At 41.3% G+C, this 26,385-nt stretch overlaps 2 protein-coding genes across 7 annotated transcripts in view; both read right to left on the bottom strand.

Annotated features, from left to right (window-relative positions):
• Nucleotides 1-463: 463 nt before the first annotated feature.
• The window catches only part of SNRPN (small nuclear ribonucleoprotein polypeptide N), a 115,301-nt gene continuing 89,379 nt past the window's right edge, over nt 464-26,385 (bottom strand). Inside the window, exons 1-10 of one of the 4 annotated variants that reach the window (XM_017960407.3) lie at nt 24,604-24,773; nt 16,845-16,940; nt 11,064-11,214; nt 4,725-4,870; nt 3,712-3,863; nt 2,790-2,901; nt 2,176-2,328; nt 1,281-1,419; nt 868-993; nt 464-779 (exon numbers count right to left, since the gene is read on the bottom strand). In XM_017960407.3, the coding sequence (XP_017815896.1) occupies nt 742-779; nt 868-993; nt 1,281-1,419; nt 2,176-2,328; nt 2,790-2,901; nt 3,712-3,863; nt 4,725-4,727 (723 nt within the window). In that variant the 5' untranslated portion in view covers nt 4,728-4,870; nt 11,064-11,214; nt 16,845-16,940; nt 24,604-24,773 and the 3' untranslated portion in view covers nt 464-741. Of the gene's footprint in view, nt 780-867; nt 994-1,280; nt 1,420-2,175; nt 2,329-2,789; nt 2,902-3,711; nt 3,864-4,724; nt 4,871-11,063; nt 11,215-16,844; nt 16,941-24,603; nt 24,774-26,385 lie in introns of those variants that run through there. The other 3 variants (XM_017960408.3, XM_017960410.2, XM_031668961.1) reach the window with 3 other exon arrangements.
• On the bottom strand, nt 605-24,768 carry SNURF (SNRPN upstream reading frame). 3 transcript variants are annotated; one of them, XR_648859.3, is made up of 10 exons: nt 24,604-24,768; nt 16,845-16,940; nt 11,064-11,214; nt 4,725-4,870; nt 3,712-3,863; nt 2,790-2,901; nt 2,176-2,328; nt 1,281-1,419; nt 868-993; nt 605-779 (listed from the first exon to the last, which is right to left on the bottom strand). XR_648859.3 is itself a non-coding variant. In XM_009209750.2 (4 exons), the coding sequence occupies exons 1-3, from the start codon at nt 24,615-24,617 to the stop codon at nt 11,109-11,111; spliced, it is 216 nt and encodes a 71-aa protein (XP_009208014.1). In that variant the 5' UTR covers nt 24,618-24,718; the 3' UTR covers nt 4,725-4,794; nt 11,064-11,108. The 3 variants fall into 3 exon arrangements, 2 of the variants coding, with proteins under 2 accessions (XP_009208014.1, XP_009208013.1); XM_009209750.2 differs by lacking the exons at nt 605-779; nt 868-993; nt 1,281-1,419; ... (1 more) ...; nt 2,790-2,901; nt 3,712-3,863 and having other exon boundaries at nt 4,725-4,794; nt 24,604-24,718; XM_009209749.4 differs by lacking the exons at nt 605-779; nt 868-993; nt 1,281-1,419; ... (1 more) ...; nt 2,790-2,901; nt 3,712-3,863 and having other exon boundaries at nt 4,782-4,893; nt 24,604-24,718.

Below are 26,385 nucleotides of genomic sequence, written 5' to 3' on the forward strand. Positions count from 1 at the left end.
AACATGGTTTAGTGTGTCAGTTAATCTCTATTATCAGTGATACAACTTATTCGCTCAAATATGCAACCTCCTGCCTCCCAGCACCCAGGACCTTCCACTCATTTAGTAATTTATAAATAAATACTTACTCAATGGTAGAAAATGATTATTCCAGTATCACATCCTCTATTGTGATCATAGGGCACTGTAAAACCTGATCAACTGAGGTCAACATCCCAAGAAAAAGAGTAACTTCTATTTCAAAAGCCTTGATATGTAACGAGCATGATCATGATTCATTACAATTTCCTTCAGTATATAGGTAGCCTTACAAGGGCTTTCATCCTATCCCCACTTCCCTTCAGATAACATGACTTAGTAACAGGAGAAGCAGGAGGCCACGTGGGAAGCAGCACAACCACTTAAAACCCCCGGGGTCATGAAAACATTATTAACCAACACCAGTCAATGCACAAAGTGAAAGTTAGAAAGCAGAAAACCTTTTTATCCTAAGAATGAAAGAGGATATGATTTGAATCTACTGCTTAATAGGCATCACCTCATCCACAGTAACTTAAGATCTCATCAAAATCAACAGGCAAAAAAATATATACAACAGTACCTCACAGTTTAATTGCTCTATGCATTTATTATTAGCTATTATTAATGCAGAATGAGGGGACAAAAAGCTCACAAACACTCTACACAATTTCACAAGACGCATTGCAGGGGGAAAAGTGACTGAGATGGATCAACAGTATGCTAGGGTCTTGGTGGACGCATTCCTGGGGGAGGTGGACCTGGAAAGGAAATAGAAACATTGAGAAAAAGAGGATACACATATTCAGGGGCCTGGCTGAACCATCAAGCCCCTATGCTCCCACTCACCTCTAATTCCTGGTGGAGGGGGTCTCATTCCCGGAGGGGGCATGCCTATTGGCGTCCCTCGAGCAGGGGGAAGCCCAATTGGTGGGCCCATGGGTGGTCTCATACCAGGTGGAGGAGCCATAATGCCTGCGATGAAAAATGGTAGAAATAAAGGCCTCATAAACCGGCTTAGAAAAGCTGTTAGAATTTAGCCCAAATAATCCCTAAAGAAATGGGCCAGACAACAGTGATAAGAGTCAAATGATTTCTAAATGACAATTACTCTTCTACGTCTTTCATTAAACACCAGTACCTAGAAGAGGGAGGAAGCATATGCCCCGGATTCTGAGTTAGGCTCTCAGGCTGTGCCTTAAATCAGTAAGCTCTCTCTCGTCAGAGATTCAAATTCATCTTAATGTTCACCAATCCCTTACCTGGAGGTGGGGTTGCTCTGCCAACAGGTGGGGGCGGAGTCCCCCGACCTGGTGGGTACTGTGTTGGGGCTCCAGCAATGCTGGCAGTGGCAGCAACGGCAGCAGCTGCTACAGTGCCTCTTCCCTGTGGAGTCATTACCTGAGAAGGCAAGGCGAGAAAGAAACAAAGTGATACATACCTTCACGTTATTCAAACACAGAAAATAAATGAGAAAAATGACCAATTAGATACAAACAACTGTTGCAATGTTGTACTTCTCTCATTATTCCCATGTTTTTTTTTTTTTGAGACAGTTTCACTCTTGTCACCCAGGCTGCAATGCAATGGTGCAATCTCAGCTCACTGCAGCCTCCCACTCCCGGGTTCAAGCGATTCTGTCTCAGCCTGCTGGGTAGCTGGGATTACAGGTACCCCCAACCAGGCCCAGCAGTTTTTTGTTGGGGTTTAGTAGAGATGGGGTTTTCACCATGTGGGCCAGGCTGGTCTCCAACTCCTGACCTCAAGTGATCTGCCCACTTTGGCCTCCCAAAGTGCTGGACTACAGGCATAAGCCACCGCACCTGGCCTATTCCCGTATTTTAAAAACTAATCTTAGTACACTGACATCCACAAAGCCTTTTGATCTTTTCAACTGAGGTATATCCATGCATTCTGTTCACTAACCACTAGTGGCAAGTTACTCTTACCAAGAGTAACTCGGGTAATTTTAAACACCCAATGACCATTTTAAGTAGCTAGTTTTATTCCCTTCCTCCTGTATATCTGTCCGTTGGTTCCTCCTAGACCATATGCCCTTTACATAGTATGACATGTACACTCAGGTTTTTAAATCTCCTCGGCCTCTGGCTTAGTCACATTCTCCCAATAATATAAAACCCTCCGCTGGTTCCTCACCTGCTGGGACGGTCCCCCAACTCCTCGGACAGGGCCTGCCAATCCAGCAGGGGCCTGGGGAATTGGCACACCAGCTGGTACTCCTCTACCAGCTGCCCTACCAACCCCAGGGCCTCCAGCAGCTCCAGCAAGTGGTACCCGAGCAATGCCAGTCTGAAACAAGAAAATGTATAGCCTAAAATCAAACAATTTACAAGTTCTCAGTATTTTTATGCATCAGAGATCACTTCTCTCCACCATTTTCCCAGACACCTATCTCATATTAGTTCTGTATCCAAATGAACAAGCAAGCAAGTACACCATGGAGGTATCTTGTGGATAAAATGCGCATTATTTGTCAAATTGTGAAAACAGCTCTTTTATAAACACACCAAGCAAACATGAATCAGCAACTCCTACCCTCACCTAGGTAATGCCCAGCACACAGAATAATTCACCAAAAAACCCTTAATCCCAAATAGCATAGGCAACCAACAATTGATACTAAGTGCTTGGCACATTTTATTTGACAATCCATGTTAAACTGTGTCTGTGCTGTACCGTGATTTCAGACATCTCACATAATATGATGTCCTTGCAAATTAAAGTTCTGTCCTGCCCTACATCTTCCTTACATCTTTGGGGGGTGGCCCCTCCACAGTCATGGATACCAAGTTCTCCCCACGCAGCAACACCAGACCCAAAACCCGCTTTTCTTCACGCTCTGGTTGCTTCGCATTCTTTGGCCTACAAATCAGAATTAAATTTTAGTGAGATAAATTTTAGTGACCCCTAGATCACTCACTCATCAAAATATTTATACAACCTCAAGTATCAATTAAGGCAACCGATGCTAAACAGATATTAAGTTATCACTGAAAAACAAACCAAAAATAATCTGTAAACAGTTAATATAAAAGGGTAAATAGTAAAGCTGTTTTCTGATCTAACTTTAGTCTTTTACAGAATGTTTCTTTGATGTTAACACTACAACAAGACTAATTTCTTTTGTAAAATGCCTTTTAAGGAAAACAAAGTTGAAACTTCGCTTTCCATATTAAAATGGAAATTTCTTTAAAAAATTACTTAAATAATTAAATCATAATGACAGGGTGACACAACCGAAATAATGCAAACAGTAATAGGCAAAGAGAGGATAACAAATAGCAACCATATCCCAACTCCTCAACCATGAAGAGCAATTATTATTCTCTATTTCAACCCAGATTTATTCGGTCTAAGACTGCTGTAGAAGCCAACCAATTAATTAACAATAGCATTTTTCTCAATTTTAAAAATAAATATAACTTAATATTTTGAGCACAACATACACTTTTATTCCCAGTAATAAATCCATGATTGTCTCACAAACTTAAAAGAGTTTATACGCAGACTCTGACCTAATTCAGAGATCAGGTCAAGAGGTGAAACAATAGACTGGCTCTACCTTAGCTTCCCTACCTACCTCAGTTACCCTTGGAAATCCCTTACTCCAGCTCTGGCCTTCCCTTCCCACTGCCTCTGCGTCCAACCCCCATTTACCCAAATCAGCCTTACTTGATCTTTCTGAACTCATCACAATCACAGAGGATCAAATTCATATGCTTGTCAAAAGCCTTAAAGGTGCCAATGAAGATTCGGCCATCTTGTAGGATACATCTCATTCTATAGTCAATGTGCTGCAGCATCTTGCTACTCTTGCCCACAGTCTGGAAGCAGAAAGACAAGAGTCATGTTCAGGTTGCCAACACCCTAGTCTTCTAATCTTCTGTTTCTTCTCCGCCCTTATATAATCCAAGCCTGGTTTCCCTTAACTAAACAAATATTCTCTCCTACTTTTTCACCAACATTCTTCCATATTTAGTATGAGTCTCTGGAGGACCACGAAGGATTATGAAGTATTTTTTTCACATCTCAAGAACCAATTTTCACCTCCTTAGGGGTGATTATTCTTCTCTTAGACAATGCATGCTGTAAACTGTCCACTCCCCTAACTAAACCAAACCACAATGATTAGGGTGTTCTCTCTCTCCAGACTGCTTTTCTCTGTACTATTAATGCCAAAACCCTTCCATTTTCAAAGTCCTCTTTATTTCTATTGTAATCTGACCTGAGAGTCCATCATCTGCAGGATAGTCCTTCACCACTGGTGGAATCATGACCAAATACTCCTGTATTTTCTCACATCATAAAACATTTCTCACGGCCAGGTACAGTGGCTCACGCCTATAATCCCAGCACTTTGGGAGGCCGAGGTGGGTGGATCACTTGAGGTCAGGAGTTTGAGACCAGCCTGGCCAACACAGTGAAACCCTGTCTCTAATAAAGAGGCTGAGGCACAAGAATCTCTTGGACCCAGGGTTGTAGTGAGCCTGGGAGACAGAGCAAGACTCCGTCTGAAAAAAACAAAAAAAATCAGCTCATCTCCAGCTGATACTCAGTGCAATGAGAATCTATATCCATGGATGTATACTAACATTCAGAACCCAAAATCACTGCACATGCTGGCAAACTCTTTCTTTCAGCCCTTACATCACGTTTTCAACCCTCAGCCTTATTGTACAGCTTACCATGGTTGCTGTTCCACCAAATCCAATGTCCACAGTTAAAACTTGGTGCTTCTGAAGACCTAGGGGAAGGCTATAGATAAAGGTATGATGCAGGTTCTCCTAGAAACAATGCAAGCTGGGCAGAAGCTTCAAAGAGTAGACGGAGCCTGCAGAGAAAAGCATGTTAAAGCTGCACTGCAATCTACCATATTTTAAAACAGGCATGAAAATCACTATGACAGACATATTCAAAAACATCCTTCCTCTCATACTAGCTTCCTCACCAAGGGACTGCCAAATTTCACTAGTCCCATTCTTAACTGTCACATTTGACACACTTAGGACTGATGAAACTCATTGAATTTTATTTTACCTAGTAATTCCTACATGTTTCAAAAATTAAGCTTCATTTTCCAAAATTTAGTATTTTTCTTTCCATCCTCATTTAAGGTAGTGTGTCCCTCTCTAGTTCAGAATTCACATCAAGTCATCTCTATATCAACATCTCAATTACTCTTTCATTCAGATTTTTCCTTTTTTCTGAAATATCTTATGGTGTCATTTGCAACATTCTTTCTTCCCCTAAATTCACTTCAAGATGATGGCAAGTAATCTTTCCCCACTGAAAGCCAAATGTGTTATAAACCTGGCTAAGACTTCCCATGTCAAAAGAGGATACACAACTATGGAATATATATATATAGACTCACATAAACAACTTTCATACATCATGTAACGAAGGACAAAGTTATAAATCACGTTAACGACTGGGTTCGGTAGCTCATGCCTGTAATCCCAGCACTCTGGGAGGCCAAAGCGGGTGAATCACCTGAGGTCAAGAGTTCGAGACCAGCCTGGCCAACATGGTGAAACCCCATCTCTGCTAAAAACACAAAAAATTAGCCAGGCATGGTGGTGGGCGCCTGTAATCCCAGCTACTCGAGAGCCTGAGGTAGGAAAATCTCTTGAACCTGGGGGCAGAGGTGGCAGTGAGCCGAGATCGTGCCACTGCATTCCAGCCTGGGCAACAAGAGGGGGCAACAAGAACAAAACTCCATCTCAAAATAAATAAATAAGTCACGTAACAATGGGGATACATGAGGAGAAATGCACTGGGTGATTTTATCATGGTATGAACAGTGTACTTACACAAACCTAGAGGATACACAGAGAGTCTACTATACTCTTAGGCTATATGGTAGATCCTACACTACAAACCTGTACATCATGTTACTATCCTGAATACCATGAACACTCACAATACAATGTTAAACAGAGAAGAGGCTGGGTGTGGGGGCTCATGCCGGTAATCCCAACCCTTTGGGAGACCGAGGTGGGCGGATCACCTGAGGTCAGGAATTCAAGACCAGCCTGGCCAACATGGTGTCTCTACTAAAAATACAAAAATTAGCTGGGTGTGGTGGCGGGTGCCTGTAATCCCAGCTACTCAGGTGGCTGAGGCAGGAGAATCATTTGAACCCAGGAGGCAGAGTTTGCAGTGAGCTGAGATGGTGCCACTGCACTCCAGCCTGGGCAACAGAGCAAGACTCCATCTCAGCGGGGAAAAAAAGAGAAAAGGTACAATAAAAACATGGTTTTGTAATCTTAAGGGACTGCCATCACACATGCAGTCTGTTGGTGACTGGAATTGTTATGCAGCTCATGATCGTAATCAAACATGCATACTGTTTCCCTTTTCTCCATAATTTAAAAAATGCTATTAAATATGGCAGCCAAATCTAGCCCAAATTGTAAAAGGTCTCAAAGTGCTTATCATACTAATTTAAAAATGGAACACAAATTACTTTTGAAAGGATTCAAAAGTATTCCTTTGAGCCGAGATCACACCACTGCATTCCAGTCTGGGCAGCAAGAGTGAAACTCCATCTCAAAAAAAAGGAATACTCTAATGCCTGGCTGTCATTCAGTGGCCATGAATCTGATGTCTGTACATTTAAAAAAGTATTAAATAAAACTTATAAAGAACTTTTCAAATAAGCAAACAAAGACCCCCACAAAAATTAAATCTAGTTTCTGACCTATATATAACGAGTAAGAGAGTTTAAGGCCCATAAACAGAAGTTTTGAATATTATGATTCTTTATAAAGCAGTCTAAATCCAAGAAAACATGGTATGTGAGACTCAACAGCAATATCCTTTTGTTTGTTTGTTTTGAGATGGAGTCTCGTGCTGTCACCCAGGCAGGAGTGTAATGGCACAATCTCGGCTCACTGCAGCCTCCACTTCCCGGGTTCAAGTGGTTCTCCTGCCTCAGCCTCCTGAGTAGCTGGGAATACAGGCACCTGCCACCATGCCCGGGTAACTTTTGTATTTTTAATAGAGATGAGGTTTCGCCATGTTGGCCAGGCTCGAACTCCTGACCTCAGGTGATCTGCCGGACTCGGCCTCCCAAAGTCCTGGGATTACAGTGAGCCACCACGCCCGGCCAGCAATATCCATTTTTATAGCATTGCAACACTTGGGACCTTCAGCCACCCAAAGAGACAACGAGGATCATGACTGTGAATGAGCATGACAGATCTTACTGTGCTGATGAAAATGTTTCCTGAGTAGTTCATGTCAATGATTGCACAGTTCTATAAATTTACTTAAATCATTGTTTCATGCACTTGAATTGGGTGGATTTTATGTTTATCAGCTCTACATCACTAAGGCTGTTTTTAACCCATTTATGCCAGAGGTTGGAATTTTTTTGTGAAAAATCAGACCTTGGCGATGACTTTGAGCAATAGGATATAAATAACTCCCACAAGTTTAGCGGTCCATATGTACGAAAGACATCTAGGGATGCGAGTTATGGCCCAAAGAACTGAAGACCTAGAGATTTAGGGATAGATTATTTTAAATATATCTATTTTATATATTATATATATTTTGCATATATGTGTGTGTATATATGTCATAAACAATGTAATAAAATGAGAACCTGTATAGATAGAAGAGATACATGTTTCACTCACAACAGGAGCAGTTACAAGGATTCCTTTAGGAGACAGATTTGAAATTTACAAACAGTTCTCTCTCATCCCTAAATGTGATACAATGTAGTCATGACCTTGTAAGTGAAACAAAATAAATCACTGCTGGGTGGTCAAATTTATCTTTACAGCACAAGAGAACAAAACTTCAAGAGAAAGGAGACAACAGTAGCAACACTGCAAGGATGGATCAGCAGTCCATAGTGTATCTTCGGAGATCAAAGGACACATAAGCAAATAAACCAACTGGTATCCCTCACAGAAGCACAAGTTCTCAAACTTTAGGAAACTGTAGACATTCAAATGATTAAACTGCATAAAAATATAAATCTACTTTAATTCAAAAGTAAAATAAGATGACTAGGGTTGGACAAAGCACATAGAGCAAAAAGTAAACTAAGATGACTAGGGTTGGCCAAGGTACACATAGCAAATGAGAGACACCACAGAGTTCACCATCGATATTCATCTGTTAAAATTTAAAATTATAGAGGGTCTCCGTAGAGATCCTCCATCGAAGAGTATGCAAAACAAGTAACAAAAGAAAACTAAATACAAAATATTAATATGCAATAATTCCAATTAAAAACACAAGAAAACAAATTTCCTTTATTGGAAAGGTTTAACAAAAACAGAAGAACACCAGAATACAAAGGGTGTTACTGAGAAACTAATGGTCTACTAATTTTTAGTGGCAATCAATACTTCTCATGATGTGTTTAGAAAACAATGTAACAAAAACGTTTAAAAGTCATACTAATAGTACACCCTGCATCCCAACTACTAGGTAAGTATCCAATTGGATATGTACCCTAGTAAATATTTAGGTACCAAACAAAAATAGAACTAACATTCATAACACAATGTTTTTGTTTTTGTTTTTTGAGATAGAAGTCTTGCTCTGTTGTCCAGGCTGGAGCACAATGACACAATCTCTGCTCATTGCAACCTCTGTCCCCAGGGTTCAAGCAATTCTCCTGCCTGAGCCTCCCAAGTAGCTGGGATTACAGGTGTCTGCCACTATATCCAGCTAACATTTGCATTTTTAGTACAGACAGGGTTTCGCCATGTTGGCCAGGTTGGTCTCAAACTCCTGACCTCACGTGATCCACCTGCCTCGGCCTCCCAAAGTGCTAGGATTACAGGCGTGAGCCACCACACCCAGCCACATAAGAGTTTATTTTCCTATTTTTCCTGGTCATAATGTGCCTTACATTTTTAACGAAAAAGGGTACCAAGTGTTTAAATGTCATTAAGACTACCCATCTTCCTCCACAGCAGGCTTTAACATGACTTAGACTGATCCCTTCCCCAAGAAATTCATCTGATTGTCTACCCTGTAATGTATACTTCATATATACTTCTATAATCCATTCTTCACCACCTTCTATGACATTATGACTATATTCACTGGCCCCCACTTTGGTGTTTTCTTCTTTGAACCTGCTCCTCTAAAACAAAACTCAGTCAATTTTTTTCTTTTAAATAGCAAGATACTAAGTATTTTACGCTTTGCCTGTCCTTCAGTCTGCCACAACTACTCAAAGCTGCACCACTGTAGCACCAATGTGGCCAAGGATAACATAATAAATGAACTTAGCTGTGTTCCAATAAAATTTCATTTATAGACACAGGTAGTGGTCCAGATATATTACCAACCTGTGTTCTACAGGAATACTAGTAACGGGTAAATATCTAGGTAGAACTAGCAGTTGAGACTAGAATAAGATATAAATAAATACCATAAAATTACATGGTCCTACTTGCAGACTATAATGTATGACTTAAATGTTGTATTTAAAAATTTACAAAAATCTGTGAACTGAACTGAGCTGAAAATTCCTAAGAAGAAAAAAGTCAGTTGTGCACCTATTCAATGAAAACTTCCCTTACTCCAGGGAGCAGCTTGGGACAATGATCAGATTCCAATCTGTTTACGCAATTACTAGAAAATGTTGAGTATAAAGGACTCAAGAAAGGAGGATTTCTCAGAAAATTTCTGTCTCCTTTGATTTAAACTCAAAATTGGCCAGGCACAGCGGGTCACGCCTGTAATCCCGGCACTTTGAGAGGCCAAGGCGGGTGGATCACCTGAGCTCAGGAGTTTGACACCAGCCTGAAGAACATGGTAAAACTCCGTCTTTACTAAAAATACAAAAGTTAGCCAGGTGCGGTCGGGGGTGCCTGTAATCCCAGCTACTCGGAGGCTGAGGCAGGAAAATCACTTGAACCTGGGAGGTAGAGGTTGCAATGAGCCGAAACTACACCACTGCACTCCAGCCTGGGCGACAGAGTGAGACTTCATCTCTAAATAAATAAATAAGTAACTCAAAATGGTGGCCATAAACAAGCCTCATTGATTCAAGTTGAAGAATAATATTTCAAAAACAGACTTTAAAAAAAGGCTAGAAGAAATTTATCAGTAAACCCAATTCCTCTCTGCTCTTACTTTGTAAAAAGTAAACAGTAAACTCTCAGAAATAAGGGCATTCTAAACTTAAAGTAGAAAAAAAGAAAAATCACAAAGGAAAAACAAGAAAATAAATCAAAATCAACTTTGTAATAGCTTTTTCCTAAAAAATGAAAGCAACAACATAAAAAGAAACCAAATAAATCTATATCACGTTGAAAATTTATCATATTTTTATTACATTGCTGATTCAAATAGGAAATACATTGGTTAAAACAGAAAAGTGAGAAAAAGACAAAACAAAAAGAATTAGTAAATAAGCATGAGAAAGTATTTAGGTTCTCTAATACTCATTGTTAATTATGTGTTGTATATTTATAATTCACTAGACATAAACTAACTTCGAACTAAAATAATGCTGTGAAAGTATGTTGTAACTGGCCTTTTCTTTTTTGAAAGCAATGAATACTAATGTAATACTTTGCAATAACTTTAGAAAAATGTACCTTAAGTTCATATTCCTTGATTCAATTTAGTTTTACATCTGCGTATCTGAAAAAATTATTCTACCTTAACTTTTATACAAAGCTATCCACTAAAGCTTTGTTCAAACTACTGGCAGAAAAAAATGACACCTCCCACAAAAGGAAATTATAAAACATTCAGTAACAGGGTATTCAAGAGCCATTTATAGTGAAATACTTTTATATCATTAAAAAAGAAAACTACCTGAAAAACATGCACTACAATAACTGGAATATAGAAACATGACAAAAGTGTCAGAGCAGAAAATTTAAGGTCCTGCTTTTACTTTTTAAAACTTTCTGCAATGTGCTTATTGTATGAAGCTCTAAGGAAAAAAAGTAATGTGTGACTGATAATTAAGAGAACCCCCAACACCCATTCTTTAACGATTCTTTATTCTTTATCATTGCTGCATTAGTTCTAACCTGGTTTTTGCTTGGAATCAGATTCCTCGCTATTCCAATATGGCTTTAACCACCTCTTGGTGTCTCAGCTAAGAATGCCTGCCTCAGTTCAGCCTGGAAATCCACCACAGGTACTTGCTGCTGCTGGGAACGCCTCGGGTACAACTGACACCTACAACAAGAGCACAATATATATAAATGATAGAAGGACATTTGTCTTTATAAGAAACCATGTGAAAGAAAACTAGGGACCCTTACATTTAAGAAGATATTACTTTTTTTTTTTTTTGAGACAGGGTCTCCTGCTGTTGCCCAGGCTGGAGTACAATGATGTAACTTTGGCTCACTGTAAACCCCACCTTCTGGGTTCAAGTGATTCTCCTGTCTCAGCCTCCAAGTAGCTAGGATTACAGGTGCCCGCCACCACACCTGGCCTTTTTTTTTTTTTTTAATTGGAGACGGAGTCTCGCTGTGTCACCCAGGCTGGAGTGCAGTGGTGCAATCTGGGCTAACTGCAAGCTCCGCCTCACAGAATCATGCCATTCTCCTGCCTCAGCCTCCCAAGTAGCTGGGACTACAGGTGCCCGCCACCACACCTGGCTAATTTTTTTGTATTTTTAGTAGAGATGAGGTTTCACCGTGTTGGCCAGGCTGGTCTCCAACTCCTGACCTCAGGTGATCCACCCACCTTAGTCTCCCAAAGTGCTGGGATTACATGCATGAGCCACCACACCAAGGCAAGACCTTTCTTTAGGGTCAGAGCATGACACTATCTTATGAGAAATTATAAAACAAAACAGGAATCTCTACACAGAGATTGTGCAAGGGGATTAGTGGATACTTACTTACCAAGTCTAGAAATATTTCCAAAAGAATTAAAAACACAAGAGCTGGTAGCCCTGAAGAAACACCATCAGTACCATATATAGTCACTAATTTTCAAATTATCCTATGTGAACAATCCTTTCTCCCCAGGGGTGAGGAGGGATATGCTGCTAAAGCATTTGCAGGGAGATGTTCAAGCTGTCCTTCATACTGATCCTCCTGACAAATCACTACCTGAATATAAAACTTCCAGGGCTATTTAAGGGCTCTTAAAATATGTAAACCCATCATCTACTGGTAAGCAGGGAATTCCAGAGAAAAGCCCTCAACATACCCCTATGAATGGGTAACCTGGCTGTGAAATCTGATCATGAGAAGGAAGAGATACAGGAAATGACAGCTTGCCTTCAGGTGAGGAGGTGGAGAATCACCAACAATGCTGCCCTTGTTGGTATGTAAGGAGTTGGAAATTGGACTTTTTTCTATAGTTTTTCATTCACATTTTAAACATGTTTCTGTATAATACAGAATTTAGCTGGTCTTTGCTCCTGGTTCCTGGGAAATAACCTATACATCCTGGGAATTTACCAAGTGAAAGAAATGTGCTTGTTATTCCAGGTGGGTCCCTAGGATCACACCTGAGTTCATGGTAATGAGATGTCTCAAGATGGTGACTAAGCAGGCCACAAAAGATCAAACAAAGATTAAAGAGTTGGGGCTTTGAGCAAGCCCTCCTCGGAAGGCAGGAGAGTTGCTGACTGAATTCAATGACACGTCCAATGATTCAATCTTGGCAACATAATGAATGTCCAACAAAAGTCCTGGACATCAGGAGTTCTGGTGAGCTTCCTGGTTGGTGATATACACTAGTGGGCAGATAATGCATCCTGAGGACAGGGAAGCTTTGTGTGGGACCTGCCAGGATTTTGCTCTATGCATCTGTTCATTTGTATCCTTGATAATAAAACTAATATGTATAGCACTTTCTTGAGTTCTACCAGTCATTTAAAAAACCTTAGTCAATTATAAAATCTGAGAAAATAGTAGGACCTCAGAATCTATAGACAGTTAGTCAGAAGTATGGGTGACCTGCCAAACCTGGAGCTTAGACTTGGTGTCTGCATTGAGGAGAATGTTCTGGAAGGCATCTGCACAATTGTGAAATTTGCACTAACTCCAGGTAGTCAGAATTGCACTGCACATACCTTTAAATCTTCACACTCTAATTCATAGTCTACTTTATACTCTAATTCATAGTCTAATTACTGAATAAATCTTAATTTGGGCATTCTCCATTCTAACCTCTTTGTTTACAAATGACAACTAAGTCTCTGATTTAATAAAGGTTTAAAAAGTGTTTCAGTCAAAAAAAATCTGTTATCTCGAAACTTAAGAGAATTCTCTATTGCAGTGTCCCCCTCAGATTTAACCTGTAACCCAACAGAAGACTAAAGACTGAGAAAATATGAGGCAGCCTATACAGTATTTAATTCATAAACTGCAGAATATTAATTTGAAAAGACATTTGAAGCTTTGCATAAAATAGATTAAGACAGTCCTCCAGCTCCAATTTCTAATTTCCCTTCGAACTCACGATGCATCATCCAGCCCCAAAGAATAAGAACTGATTTAATGACACATACACAGACAGAATAAATAAGAAACTTAAAATAAATCAGTGAACTTTTTATTTATTTATTTTTGAGATGGAGCCTCACTCTGTCACCTAGGCACAGCCAACGGCACGATCTCAGCTCACTGCAACCTTTGCCTCCCGGGTTCAAGCGATTCTTCCACCTCAACCTCCTCAGTAGCTGGGATTACAGATGCATGCCACCACATATGGCTGATTTTTGTATTTTTCTGGAGATGAGGTTTCACCATGTTGGTGAGGCTGGTCTTGAACTCCTGACCTCAGGTGATCCGCCCACCTTGGCCTCCCCAAGTACTGGGAATACAGGCGTGAGCCACCATGCCCAGCCTCCTTCATTGATCTTTAATGCTAATAACCACACAACTCCTCCAGGAACACTGCCTCCCAATATTACTTATGGTTTGGAAGGACGTAGGAGATGAATGGGTAAATATTGAACACTTCTAGTGTAATAATCTAAGTATACCAATCCTGAGAATCCTAAACACATGGATAACGAGGCAGCGCTAATCAATCCTGCTTACCCATTCCATAACCCAGTCACTCTCAAAATGAAAAGGCACAACTGGGAAAATTATACTATTTCCCTAACTCTGCACTTTCCTCAGATCATTCCCCCTGCAGGTCCCCCTCAAGACCCTGCAGTATTTGTACATATGTATGCAGTGCAGATCAGAAAAAGTCAAGTTATTTCTTCTTCAAAACCATCAAAATGTTTCCATAAATATGGACAAGATGCCTAGAAGGCTTACCTCATCCCACAACAAGATGAGGATGAGAATACCTGTTATTGAGTCCACACTGAGGCTATATAGGAAAAAAACTACAACAAAAATATAGCAAGCTAGAACCTTCACCCACTTAACGGTCCTAAAACTAAGAGTCCTAACCCTCAGCCCTACCTCCACCACAATCTCTGAACTACCTCTAGAAACTCAGGGAATAGTAACGGCACTTCAAAAAAAATGTCAGAGTTACAAAATAATGAAGAGAGAAGCTGGGCGCAGTGGCTCACGCCTGTAATCCGAGCACTTTGGGAGACCAAGGCAGGTGGATCATCTGAGGTCGGGAGTTCGAACCCAGCCTGACCAACATGGAGAAACCCCATCTCTACTAAAAAATACAAAATTAGCCAGGAGTGGTGGCACACATCTGTAATCCCAGCTACTTGGGAGGCTGAGGCAGGAGAATCACTTGAATCCGGGAGGCAGAGGTTGCACTCCATCCTGGACAACGAGAGCAAAACTCTGTCTCAAAAAAAAGGGAATGAAAAGAGGAAAAAAGAGATTACCATATCCAATAAAATGAATGATCGAATAACCTATTATAAAGGACAAATTATACTACACTAAATACTTACAAAATACTTACCAATATACAAACAAAACATACATAAAATGTCTTCCAAAGCAATTTTAAAAATGAAAAGTATATACTCACAAAAATAAAAAACAGCAAAATAAATCAGAAAAAATAAAAAAAATCTTTACCCTCACCGTAATTTAAAACTTGCTAACAGATGTTTTACAACTTTTTTTTCTTTTTGAGACATGATCTCATACTATCTATCACCCACTGGAGTGCAGTGGCACAAACATGGCTCACTGCAGCCTCACCCTCCTAGGATCAAGTGACCCTTCCACCTCAGCCTCCCAGGTAGCTGAGACTACAGGTAGACATCACCACGCCTGGCTAATTTATTTTTCTGTAGAGAGGAGGTCTCCCTATGTTGCCTAGGCTGGCCTCTACCTGTTGGGTTCAGGTGACCCACCTCAGCCTCCCAACGTGCTGGGATTAGAGGCATGAGTCACCACGTCCAGCTCAACTTTTCACATATAAAATGAAGAAATAACAAAAGACACACAAACTACTACCCAGTTTTTACTATGAGGAAAAATCTTTAATTTGAAAAAAAAACAAGTGAGTATTCATACACTGCATTTTCTTTCTTTTTTTTTTTTCCTGAGACGGAGTCTGGCTCTGTCACCCAGGCTAGAGTGCAGTGGCACCATATTGGCTCACTGCAACCTCCGCCTCCTGGACTCAAACAATTCTCCTGCCTCAGCCTCCCAAGTAGCTGGGATTACAGGCACGTGCCACCACACTCGGCTAATTTTTGTATTTTTAGGAGAGATGGGGTTTCACCATGTTGGCCAGGCTGGTCTCAAACTCCTGACCTTGTGATCTGCCTGGCTTGGCCTCCCAAAGTGCTGGGGCCATGCCTGGACTACACTGCATTTTCAAAGTGATTGTTCTTTTGATTGTTAATAGTCAAACAATGCAAACAAACTAAATATCCAGCAGCAAGCTAATGATTAAAATAATAATGTTATCACACCACCCACACTTTGTAAAACAAAGTAGATTTATGTGTACTGATATGAAAAGATCACCAAGACATATTGTCAAAATACATACAGCATGGTGTCGTATGCACACAAACTTCAAATGTGTCCCATGTCCTCCCTTCCTCTCTCTCCACTATACACACAATGCCTACGACAAGGTCTGAAAGGACAGATGGCTACTTACTTAAGGATTATCTATGGGGAGGAAAAGGCCAGTTAATTCGTAGTTGCTTTAAAATGAGACTTTTTATGCAAAACTGTTTTACAAAAAGAATCACCTTCATTAATTATTAATACTTATAATTAAGAAAATAAAACAATTGTAGCTAAGAAAAAAAATGCTATCTACTGACTGTCAAAATTTTAATGGCAATGACTAAATGCCAAAGTTTCAATGTGGACTAAATATGTATTAGGTCATTTAAAATGTTCACATATTTTTAATTAAAATTTCCCTTCTAGAAATCTAAATTAAAATGTGTCTGAGTGCATCTGTGTATACATCCTATATATACATTCCACACATACATACTAAAAACAGGATAAAAAACACAAATGTATTTTAAATTTTAACAGAATAAATGCACTAACCAAAAACAAACACCTAAATATCACAGAGCAAGAATGAATATGTAAATTAATCACTTCAGTGCACAGTACACATTTTGCAAACATACAAAGTGATTTAATAATATAAAAATGCAGAAAAATTTAAATATGCTTATGTTGAAGGGTAATTACAAAATTGTATAAAGATAAATGCACTTATACATGTATAGGAAAAAAGAAAATTATACTAAAATCTTTAAGAGTGTGAATTATTTTAGGACAATATGGTTAAGAATTTCATTGCTTTTTTACTACGTGTTCTGTATTATATGTGTCTGCTTCTTCAATTATGTTCATTTTAATCCCCTGATTGCATGCTATTTTGTTCTAATCTGAAATGGGATTCTGACTTGCATTTGTACTCACTCTTGGTTGCTCAGTGAGGCAGTCCTTCTGCGTTTGACTTGGACTTCCACCTCTGGTACGTGCTGTTCTGTAGTTCGTCTCAGGTGTAAGCGATCCCTGAAACAGAAAAGAGAGGGATTTGTTTGGTAGACTGCATCAATCTATGAAATAACTATTTGTCAAGGTTATATTTAGAACATTTAGAACTACATTTAATATAATGGATTTTTAAATCTAATTAAAACAAGTTAACATTATTACAAGATCTTTAACCTTCAAACAGTCAGAATCTATGATATAACCACTTCTTTTCTCCTTTTAGAAGCCCATGACATCAGAAAACCTGGTTTTAAAAAAATCAGGAAATTAAAGTAATGTATCTACCTCTATTTGTAGTCATGTACATATAATATTCCCACTTATGCAGAGATATATACACACATTACACCACTGCCCTACTTACCTTCCCTCCAAAAGCTGTAAACCTGATTTCAAAAATGGTTTCAAAAATATTTTTAGGATACAATAGACATACTTTTGTAGAGTAGAATAGAACATAGTTTAAATTATAAAATATCTACTTAAAAAAAACATGCAAATAGCGCTTTCTTTAGGATTTGCAAAGCAACAGAAGAGTTGCCCAGGCTAAAAACTATCCACATAGCAAAAACAAACAAAAAAAAACCCTGCCATGTTATGTCTGCAGAACCCCTCACAAAATGGCTGCTCAAGGGAACAGAACATGAAATCAGAAACAAACACTCAGACTAGCCATATTAAGGACTGCAGAAACCACCTATGAACCCTTAAAGATGATAAATCAGAAAAGTCAGCAAAGTAACACAAGTAACAACTCAAAAGCAAAATTCAAAAGATAAATGCCAAAAGCTATTAATAATTCTCTGAACCCTGATGTTAAGTCATGTTAGACTTTTAGATTGGTAAAATAGCTTACCAATAACACACAGCTGTTTTATTCCTTCGAGAGTTTAAATGTTCTAATCAAGCCATACACACAGATTTGATTTCTAAATGGTAAACTTTTTTTTTTTTTTTTTTGAGACGGAGTCTCGCTCTGTCGCCCAGGCTGGAGTGCAGTGGCGCGATCTCGGCTCACTGCAAGCTCCGCCTCCCGGGTTCACGCCATTCTCCCGCCTCAGCCTCCCGAGTAGCTGGGACTACAGGCACCCGCCACCTCGCCCGGCTAGTTTTTTTTTGTATTTTTAGTAGAGACGGGGTTTCACCATGTTGGCCAGGATGGTCTCGATCTGCTGACCTCGTGATCCACCCGCCTCGGCCTCCCAAAGTGCTGGGATTACAGGCTTGAGCCACCGCGCCCGGCCAATGGTAAACTTTTATACACTGATAATGTTTATTACTTTTGATTACACAATGGTCTATTAAATATAACACCTGAATTACAAGCAGTATAAGAAGTAAAGAGGACTTCATCAAAAAAAAAAAGTTCCGAAAACACTAAAGAAAGTGAAAGGATAACCAGAATAGGAAAAAATATTTGCTAAACATACAGCTGTTTCTAGTATTCAAAACAAACAAAAAGAAAATACAAACAATGAAAAAAAAAAGATGGTAGGGAGAGGCAAAGGAAAACTTTTTCAAGTGATAGATACATTTATGCCACTAATTTTGATAAGACAATGATTTCAAAGGCATGTACTTATCTCTTAGCATACCAACTTTTAACATTAACTATCTACAGCTTTTGTATGTCAATCACACCTCAAAAAAGTATTTTTTCAAGTTTAGTATCAGGAATATGTAAGGAACAACATACAACTCAACAATAAAAGGGCAAATTCTACTGCTACAATGGGTAAAACACTTGAATAGACAGTCTTCCAAACATATACAAATGGCTAATCTATATGAAATGATGCTGAACATTAGTCACTAAAAAAATGCAAATCAAAACTCCCATGAGGAAGGGCACAATGGCTCATGGAAGGCTGAGGCCAGACGATCACTTGAGCTCAGGAGACAAGCCTGGGCAACACCTGTATGAAAAAATACAAAAATTAGCTGAGTGTGGTGGTGCATGCCTGTGGAGCCAGCTACTCAGGAGGCTGAGGTAAAAAGGTACTTCAGCCTAGGAGGCAGAGGCTGCAGTGACCTGAGATCATGCCACTGGCACACCAGCCTGGGTGACAGAGCCAGACCCTGCCTCAAAACAAAAAAAAAACCACTGAAATGCCACCATCTGACACCACAATATGTGTGAAGGATGTGGGGAAATTGCTGGTGGAAACATAAAGTGGTGTATATAGCCTTTGCCCACTTCCTAAACATGTTAATCATGAAAGTAACATACGACACTAACTCTACTGCTAGATGGAATAATATTACAAGACCCAAACTCAGCCTCCAAAGCAGCTGGGATTACAGGCGTGTACCACCACACCCAGCTAATTTTTGTATTTATAGTAGAGACAGGGTTTACCATGTTGGCCAGGCTGATGTCGATCTCCTGGCCTCAGGTGATCTGCCCACCTCAGCCTCCCAAAGTGCTGGGATTACAGGCATGAGCCACTATGCCCGGCCAGTTCATGTTCTTTCTATTATACCTGCAGCCTTCCCAGCTACGACTACACTCTCATAGTTCCAAAAAGACAAAATTTCAAGAACCTGGCATATACTAGGGCTACGTAAAACTTTGTGAAACTAATTCTTTGTATTAAACATATTATACATGTTCCTAGTAGCATTATTCATAATAGCCAAAGAGTGGAAACAACTCAAATGTCCATCAACTTATGAATGAAGAAAATATGGTATATCCAAAGGAATATCATTCAGCCATAAAAAGGAATTTAGTACTGATGAGTGCTACATTATAGTGGCCAAATATAGCTAATCATGTAGTACATTAATATAATATAATTAAACTATCAACTAAACCATGATTAATCTAATAGTATACAACTGCAAACACTGTCTTACCAAAAAACAAACAAAAACCGGCAGTTGCTCAGTATGAAAGATCTGAGGTCAACTGAGGAAACAGCCATCAAACCAAAATATACTATTATCCTATTACTTTAACTTTCTGAATTTACCCTTTTTGTGTGTGTGTGAGACAGAGTCTTGCCCTGTCACCTCGAGTGGAGTGCAGTGGCATGATCTTGGCTCACTGCAACCTCTGTCTCCCAGGTTCAAGCAATTCCTCTGCCTCAGCCTCCCAAGTAGATGGGACTACAGGCGTGTGCCACCATGCCTGGCTAATTTTTATATTTTTATTAGAGATGGGGTTTTACCATATTGGCCAGGCTGGTCTTGAACTCCTGACCTCGTGATCTGCCCGCCTCGGCCTCCCAAAGCACTGGGATTACAAGTGTGAGCCACCACACCCAGTCCAAATTTATCTTTTTTTAAATGTAGAGACGAGTTCTCACTACCCAAGCTTGAACTCCCAGGCTCCAACGATCCTCCTGCCTTGGCCTCCCAAAGTGCTGGGATTATAGACGTGAGCCACCATACCTGGCTTAAATCTACTTATTTTTAATCTACATATAAAATGTCATCTATGAGGTTTATTTTGAAAACACTGGTTTAATGAATGTTCTAGATACATACACACATGCTTTATCTAACTGCATCCCCAACACAGAAACCAATATTTTATGAAACTGAGGATATCACGAAAAAATCATCATATATAAATGATGTTAAATATTTGCCCTCAAATCACTTACACTGAAAGTAACAATCTGGAAATACATTGAAAAGCAAAAAGCAATGGGATCCCAATTTTATTATGGCCTAAATTTTCCATAAAATTTACGATGTCAAGAATAAAAACAAACAAACAAACAAACAAAGTAGGCCAGGTACAGCGGCTCACGGCTGCAATGCCAGCATTTTGGGAGGCCTAGGCAGGAGCACTGCTTGATTTCAGGAGTTCGAGACCAGTCTGGGCACTATAAGGAGATCCCTCTCCACAAAAACATAAAAAGTTAGCTGGGCATAGTGCCTCAAGCCTGTAGTAACAGGTACTTCAGAGGCTGAGGCAGGAGTCTAGATCGATCCAGGAGTTTGAGGTTACAGGGACCTATAATTACACCACTGCACTCCAACCTGGGCAACATAGACAGACCCTGTCTCCTAAAAACAAAAAAATAAGGTTAATGATAGCCTGCTAATCTGTATCCCACGAACACAAGAAACCTCAGTGCCTCCAAAATAAAACCTGGGGAGGATTAACAACAAGAGAATTTGGGCCAGCCACAGTGGCCACAGAGAGACTGAGGAGGGAGAGGATATAGCTTGAGTCTAGCTGTTTGAGTCCAGCCTGGACAACATAGGGAGACCCTGGTCTATTAAAAAAAAAAACGAAAACAAAAAAACTCTGAGCCAGCTAGCATGCAGAAGTGGAAAGAGGATGCCTTAGGTAGTAACAATTCTCACTCAAGCTTTCTGGCTCTGGACCACAAAAAAAAAAAAAAAAAAAAAGGGGGGGACAAGACCAGCGACAAATCTTCGCGTGGAAGAAGTAAGATTTTTAAACCTTCATTGTCCCAGTCACTGAGGGCAGTACTCACAACCTGCTTACTTAAATGATTCTTTATAAAAATAGCTATGTAACAGAGGGCAGTGGCAAAGGAGGTTATCTTGAAATCCTTGACGCCTTATAAACTAAATTTTTTGGAAAACAAAAATGTTTATTAGGAAAAAAAACAGGGTAAGGGAAGCATAAAGATACAGAGTAACTATAAATGGGGAAAACATTTCAGCAATGACACACTGGTCAGACAGAATAGCGAAATTAAGATAAGGCAAGGTCTGTGAATAAGCCCAAACCAGCTACTACCCTGCCTGAGACAACAATATAAGGGTCTCTCAACCAAGCTTCCTTCCTCTGCATCACAAGAAGGGCTGCCACTCCCCGCCTCCAAAAAGCCCAGCACAGAGCCAATTCACTGAATAGGACACAGACCTTGAAACTTCAAGAGGCCTTTCCAAAGGGATCTGCCATATTGGGATCCCGGGCCTGAATGCAAGACTACAAAATGGCGGCCCAGACTAAATACTCAGCTTGCAAATAGCCAAATGACCAGAAGTTAAACCAAGAAATATATGTATGTTAAGTGCTATCTCCATGCAAGCAGAAAAAAAAAGTAAATTATAAGTATCATATAAAATCCCAGACTCCTGCTATTTTTAAAACTGTTCAAAAATAGATTATTCCAGAACAAGGCTTTTCGGGCTTTGTAGATGTAACTTTTCTGTTACTTACAACTCAGTGCAACCAGACATACCAGTTATGATAGAGTGAAAATGTAAATACAAAAAAGGCAAGCACTGAAAATCCTGCGAAGGAAGACAAAATCCTTAGAGTAAAATGATTTTTTTTAAAGTACTGGAATATAAAAATGCAGTTATTCATTAACCTTTCTCACCAAATTTTTGTAGCTCCAACTTCAAAAATGATCATCATTAATTTAAAAATCCAAAAAAAGACATTAACTCTGATCCCAAGTACAACCCCACCCCAATAAGATCGTCTCCACTTTTCTGCTTCTCTTTTATTCTCTTTGTGCAAACACAACTTGCAGCTTTCAACTCCCAGAAGATGAAGGGGTCCAGTGTTTGAAACGCCTTTCAAACTTGGTTGGGAAGAGCCATCATGATACCCTCTCCCCCAACCCATTTAAGGGAAGTATGCCGTGCATCAGAATGGACTACCCAGAGATTAAGAAGGATAAGTGAATCTTAAATAGAGTAAATTTGGCATTTATCAAATGTGTCCAGTGGAAATCAAAGACTACAGGGAGTTAAAAAAGGGGTTAACAAGTCCACTTCGAATACAGAATTAGCGCACAACACAACCAAGAGAAGAACTGCAAAAATGAAAAGGCAGGATTTTCTAGGGAGTCAGAAAACCAATTTAAAATTTCTATCATTAATGGAGGCTTCCTGAAGCAGCACAGCAGGTCTTGGGGTGGCTGCACCTTTGATGGCCTCCAGACCCCCACCACCCCAGTTTACTGCAGAACAGAAAAGCAGCCCAGTGCAGCTGCCATCCCACACAGGCGGAGGTGGTACAAATGCCTGGCCTCTAGCCACATTCCCCTCCAATCCTCTACAGCTGCACGGTGGGTAAGGGGTGGCTGCCAAGCTTGCTAGGGGGGCCTGTGCCAACCCATCTCCCTCCTCCCCCCTCTACTGCACCACAACCGGAAAGGAACAGCTGCTGTATCAGTCAGGTGAAGGGGAGGGCTGCCATCCCTTCCAGGCAAAAGCTGCGTAAGCCCCCACTCCCCTGCTCCCCGTCTCGCCCCATTGCAAGCGGAGGCGACTGTCACCTCTGCTGCGTCTGCGCAACCTGCATCCTTCCCCAGGCAGCGCTTTGGGGAGGAGGCAGCCGCCCACCTTAGCCCGCCTCCTCTCCTTACCACTGCACCCTAAAAAGGGTACGGGTGAAACTTCAAAACAGCAGAAGCTGAGCACACACACCAGCCGCCCCCTCCCCACTGGCGGCTCCACAGAGAGGAAGCGGCCACCCCCACCCTGAGGCGCTTGCGCAGATCTAAGGCGCTGCAGCGGCGGCCATCTTGAAGGAGCCGCACAATGGCAGTGACGCAACACAGACCCCCAGGCTGTGCCGACACAGCCTTCCAAGACCCGGTTCCAGAGAGAAACAATGAAAAAAAAGATAACCCTCAGGCATCGCCTGGCCTATCAGTCAAAAGATCTGTAAATGCAAGTTCTGCACATCATTCCTGTCTTCTTATGCCGTAGCCTCAAAAGCGAGGGTTCCTAAAGGGTACACCAGGCAAGGATTCCACGCATTTCTGCAGCCCCTGCGGCAGTGTAGGCGTTGCGCAGTTTTAATAAAAAAGCACCATCACCACAGCAGACAAACCAGATGACCACCGCAGGTCACAGGAAAATTAAAGGCTGCTGACTGTGCTACTGCCCCTCCTGATGCCCCCTCCCCGCCACAGCGATCATTCAGCGTCCCTTAGTCACTCCAGACAGCAACAGGCCCCGCGGCCGCCATGCCCACCGCCTCCATGCCATGCCCACCGCCGCCATGCCTACTGCCACCAAAGCCGCCAATGCCCACCACCGCCGCCTTCCTCCTACCTCCCAGCCGCTTCCTACAGACCCTTCCCGCGCCGCGATCACCAACACAAACCCCACCACGGTCGTACCGACTCATCCCCCTGGTCCACTGCCACAGCCTCCTCGCCTCGGTCACTGCCACGAATCCCCCCCGCAGTCGCCCCACGTACCTCGCTCCACCACGCAGTGGCCACTTCAGTACACCCACCTGCGCTCGACACCCCCTAAATACGCATCACTCCACGTACCTTCGCCCCACCACGATCACTCCAGTATACCTACCTCCGCCTCAAATCCCGATGCACCGGTCCCCCCACGTACCCTCGCCCCACGGAACTGCAGTCACTCCGATGTACCCACCTCCGCCCATGTCCCTTGCTGGCTGCGGTGACCCCACACGCTCCCCGTCACCACCGCCCTTCCCACCGCAGACACCCGCAATAGGACCTGTGGCGACACCACAGCTGGGGGCGGATGGAGGACGCGCCCCAAAGCGAGCGGACAGGGTACCATCGGGGCGAACGGCACAGCCACAAGCCTCTGAACGTTCCGGATCTGGTTCTCCAGAACAAAGGACTTTAGGACCCAAATGCCCAGTTTATTGAGTACTCCAAGTCCTGAAAACTTGGAATATCTGATGAATAAAAGTGGCTGCTCCCCAGGCTGTCTCTTGAGAGAAGCCACCGGCGCAGCTGACCTTGCTCGCTCCATCGCGTCACTGACGGCTCCTCAGACCGATGCGTCAGGCATCTCCGGCGGCCGCTCCGCTCTGCGCCAGACTCGCTGCAGCAGCGTCAGGCTTCGCACACATCCCCGCCTGAGCATGCGCACCAGTCCGCCTCTGCGGCCGCGCAGGCGCGCTTGTTTGCCGCAGTGCAGGGGTCCCAGTGCCCTCCCTGACCGCAATGACCTGGGGGGTGGGGGCTACTGGACCCCTAGGGCCCCACATCACTGTTGCATTGAGAGGGGGCCTCTAGAAGCCATAAGCAACCTGGGATCAATGGACAGGCCTATTTTTTTAAATGTGTAAAATACTAAAGAAATAATTCTTGGTTCTACAATAAATGTTTGCACACACCACTGGCCAAACAATCCTAATTTACACTCATCCTCAGGTCTTCCTATGTGCGGTACAGAAAAGCTGGTTTGGAAAAGTTAAATGCGCCATAACCACAATCAATGAAAATATGCCAGACTTGAAATCCTTCCAGAAGAAAATCTCCCTAACTCTAAAAACACGCTACATTGTTCAAATTTGGTGGGATCTTTCTTCCTTTTTTCTACTTTCTACATTTTGAGGGGGTAAATTGTGAAAAATATCTTCCCCAAAATCACAATATAATTAAACTGTCCTATACAGACCGGATAGATCATTCAATTCAAAAACACTGGCTATTCAATTCTTGTAAAACAAAAATATGAACTTAGACCCCCCACCTAAGATCTAAGTAAGAGAGCCTTTCTTTGCCTATTAGACTTGGATACATTAAAATCTTTGCCAATAATCAATGATAGCTGGAGTGGGGAGAAACCGACACTTTTATATAATACTAATGGACAAGGAAACATTATTTTTGACCTAATAATATTCTATCTGCAGAAATAACGGAAGCATCCGTAACTCCAAAATTTAGATACTGATGTAGCTTGGGAAAAGACACTGCTGGGAATAAGAAGGAAATAATCCTGAAACTGTATCTGCATAGTTTTTATACACATTTGCCCTTTCTCAATTGCCCATTATCAAAGAAGGGAGGGTGATAGGAGTGGAGGTTGACTAAATGGTTAAATCCCCTCTCAAGCCCTGTAAGCTACTGCTCAGTTCCCAATGATCCTACATTAAAACAGGTGCACAGAGGCTTATCAATGCTGACTTTTATCATAACAAAATCTCAGAAACTGTGTAATGTTCCTCACAGAGAACAGATAGGCTAAGTAAATAAACGTATATATAAACAATAACATGCAATATCGCTGATGGAAAAAATGATCTATTAGGCTGAACCATATAAAATTGTCAATATTCAATTTTGTTGACCTACAAAAACATTGCAATTTCTAATAGTTCATTGATACATATTCACATAAAATAACATGGGAAGTTGACTCTGATCACAGGAGTGAATCAAAAAATAAAATGTAGGCTGGGCACAGTGGCTCACACCTGTAATCCCAGCACTTCAGGAGGCCAAGGTGGGCAGATCACGAGGTCAGATCGAGACCATCCTGGCCAACATGGTGAAACCCCATCTCTACAAAAAAAACAGAAAAATTAGCTCGGCGTGATGGTGCGTGCCTGTTGTCCTAGCTACTCGGGAGGCTGAGGCAGGAGAACTGCTTGAACCCAGGAGGCAGAGGTTGCAGTGAGCTGAGATCGCACCACTGCAGTTCAGCCTGGTGACAGAGCAAGACTCTGTCTCAAAAAAAATAAGTAAAATAAAGGCATACTGTATGTTTATTCGTACACTGAAAAAAGTAT

The sequence above is a fragment of the Papio anubis genome, chromosome 7 (assembly GCF_008728515.1).
Source record: "Papio anubis isolate 15944 chromosome 7, Panubis1.0, whole genome shotgun sequence".
NCBI lineage: Eukaryota > Metazoa > Chordata > Mammalia > Primates > Cercopithecidae > Papio > Papio anubis.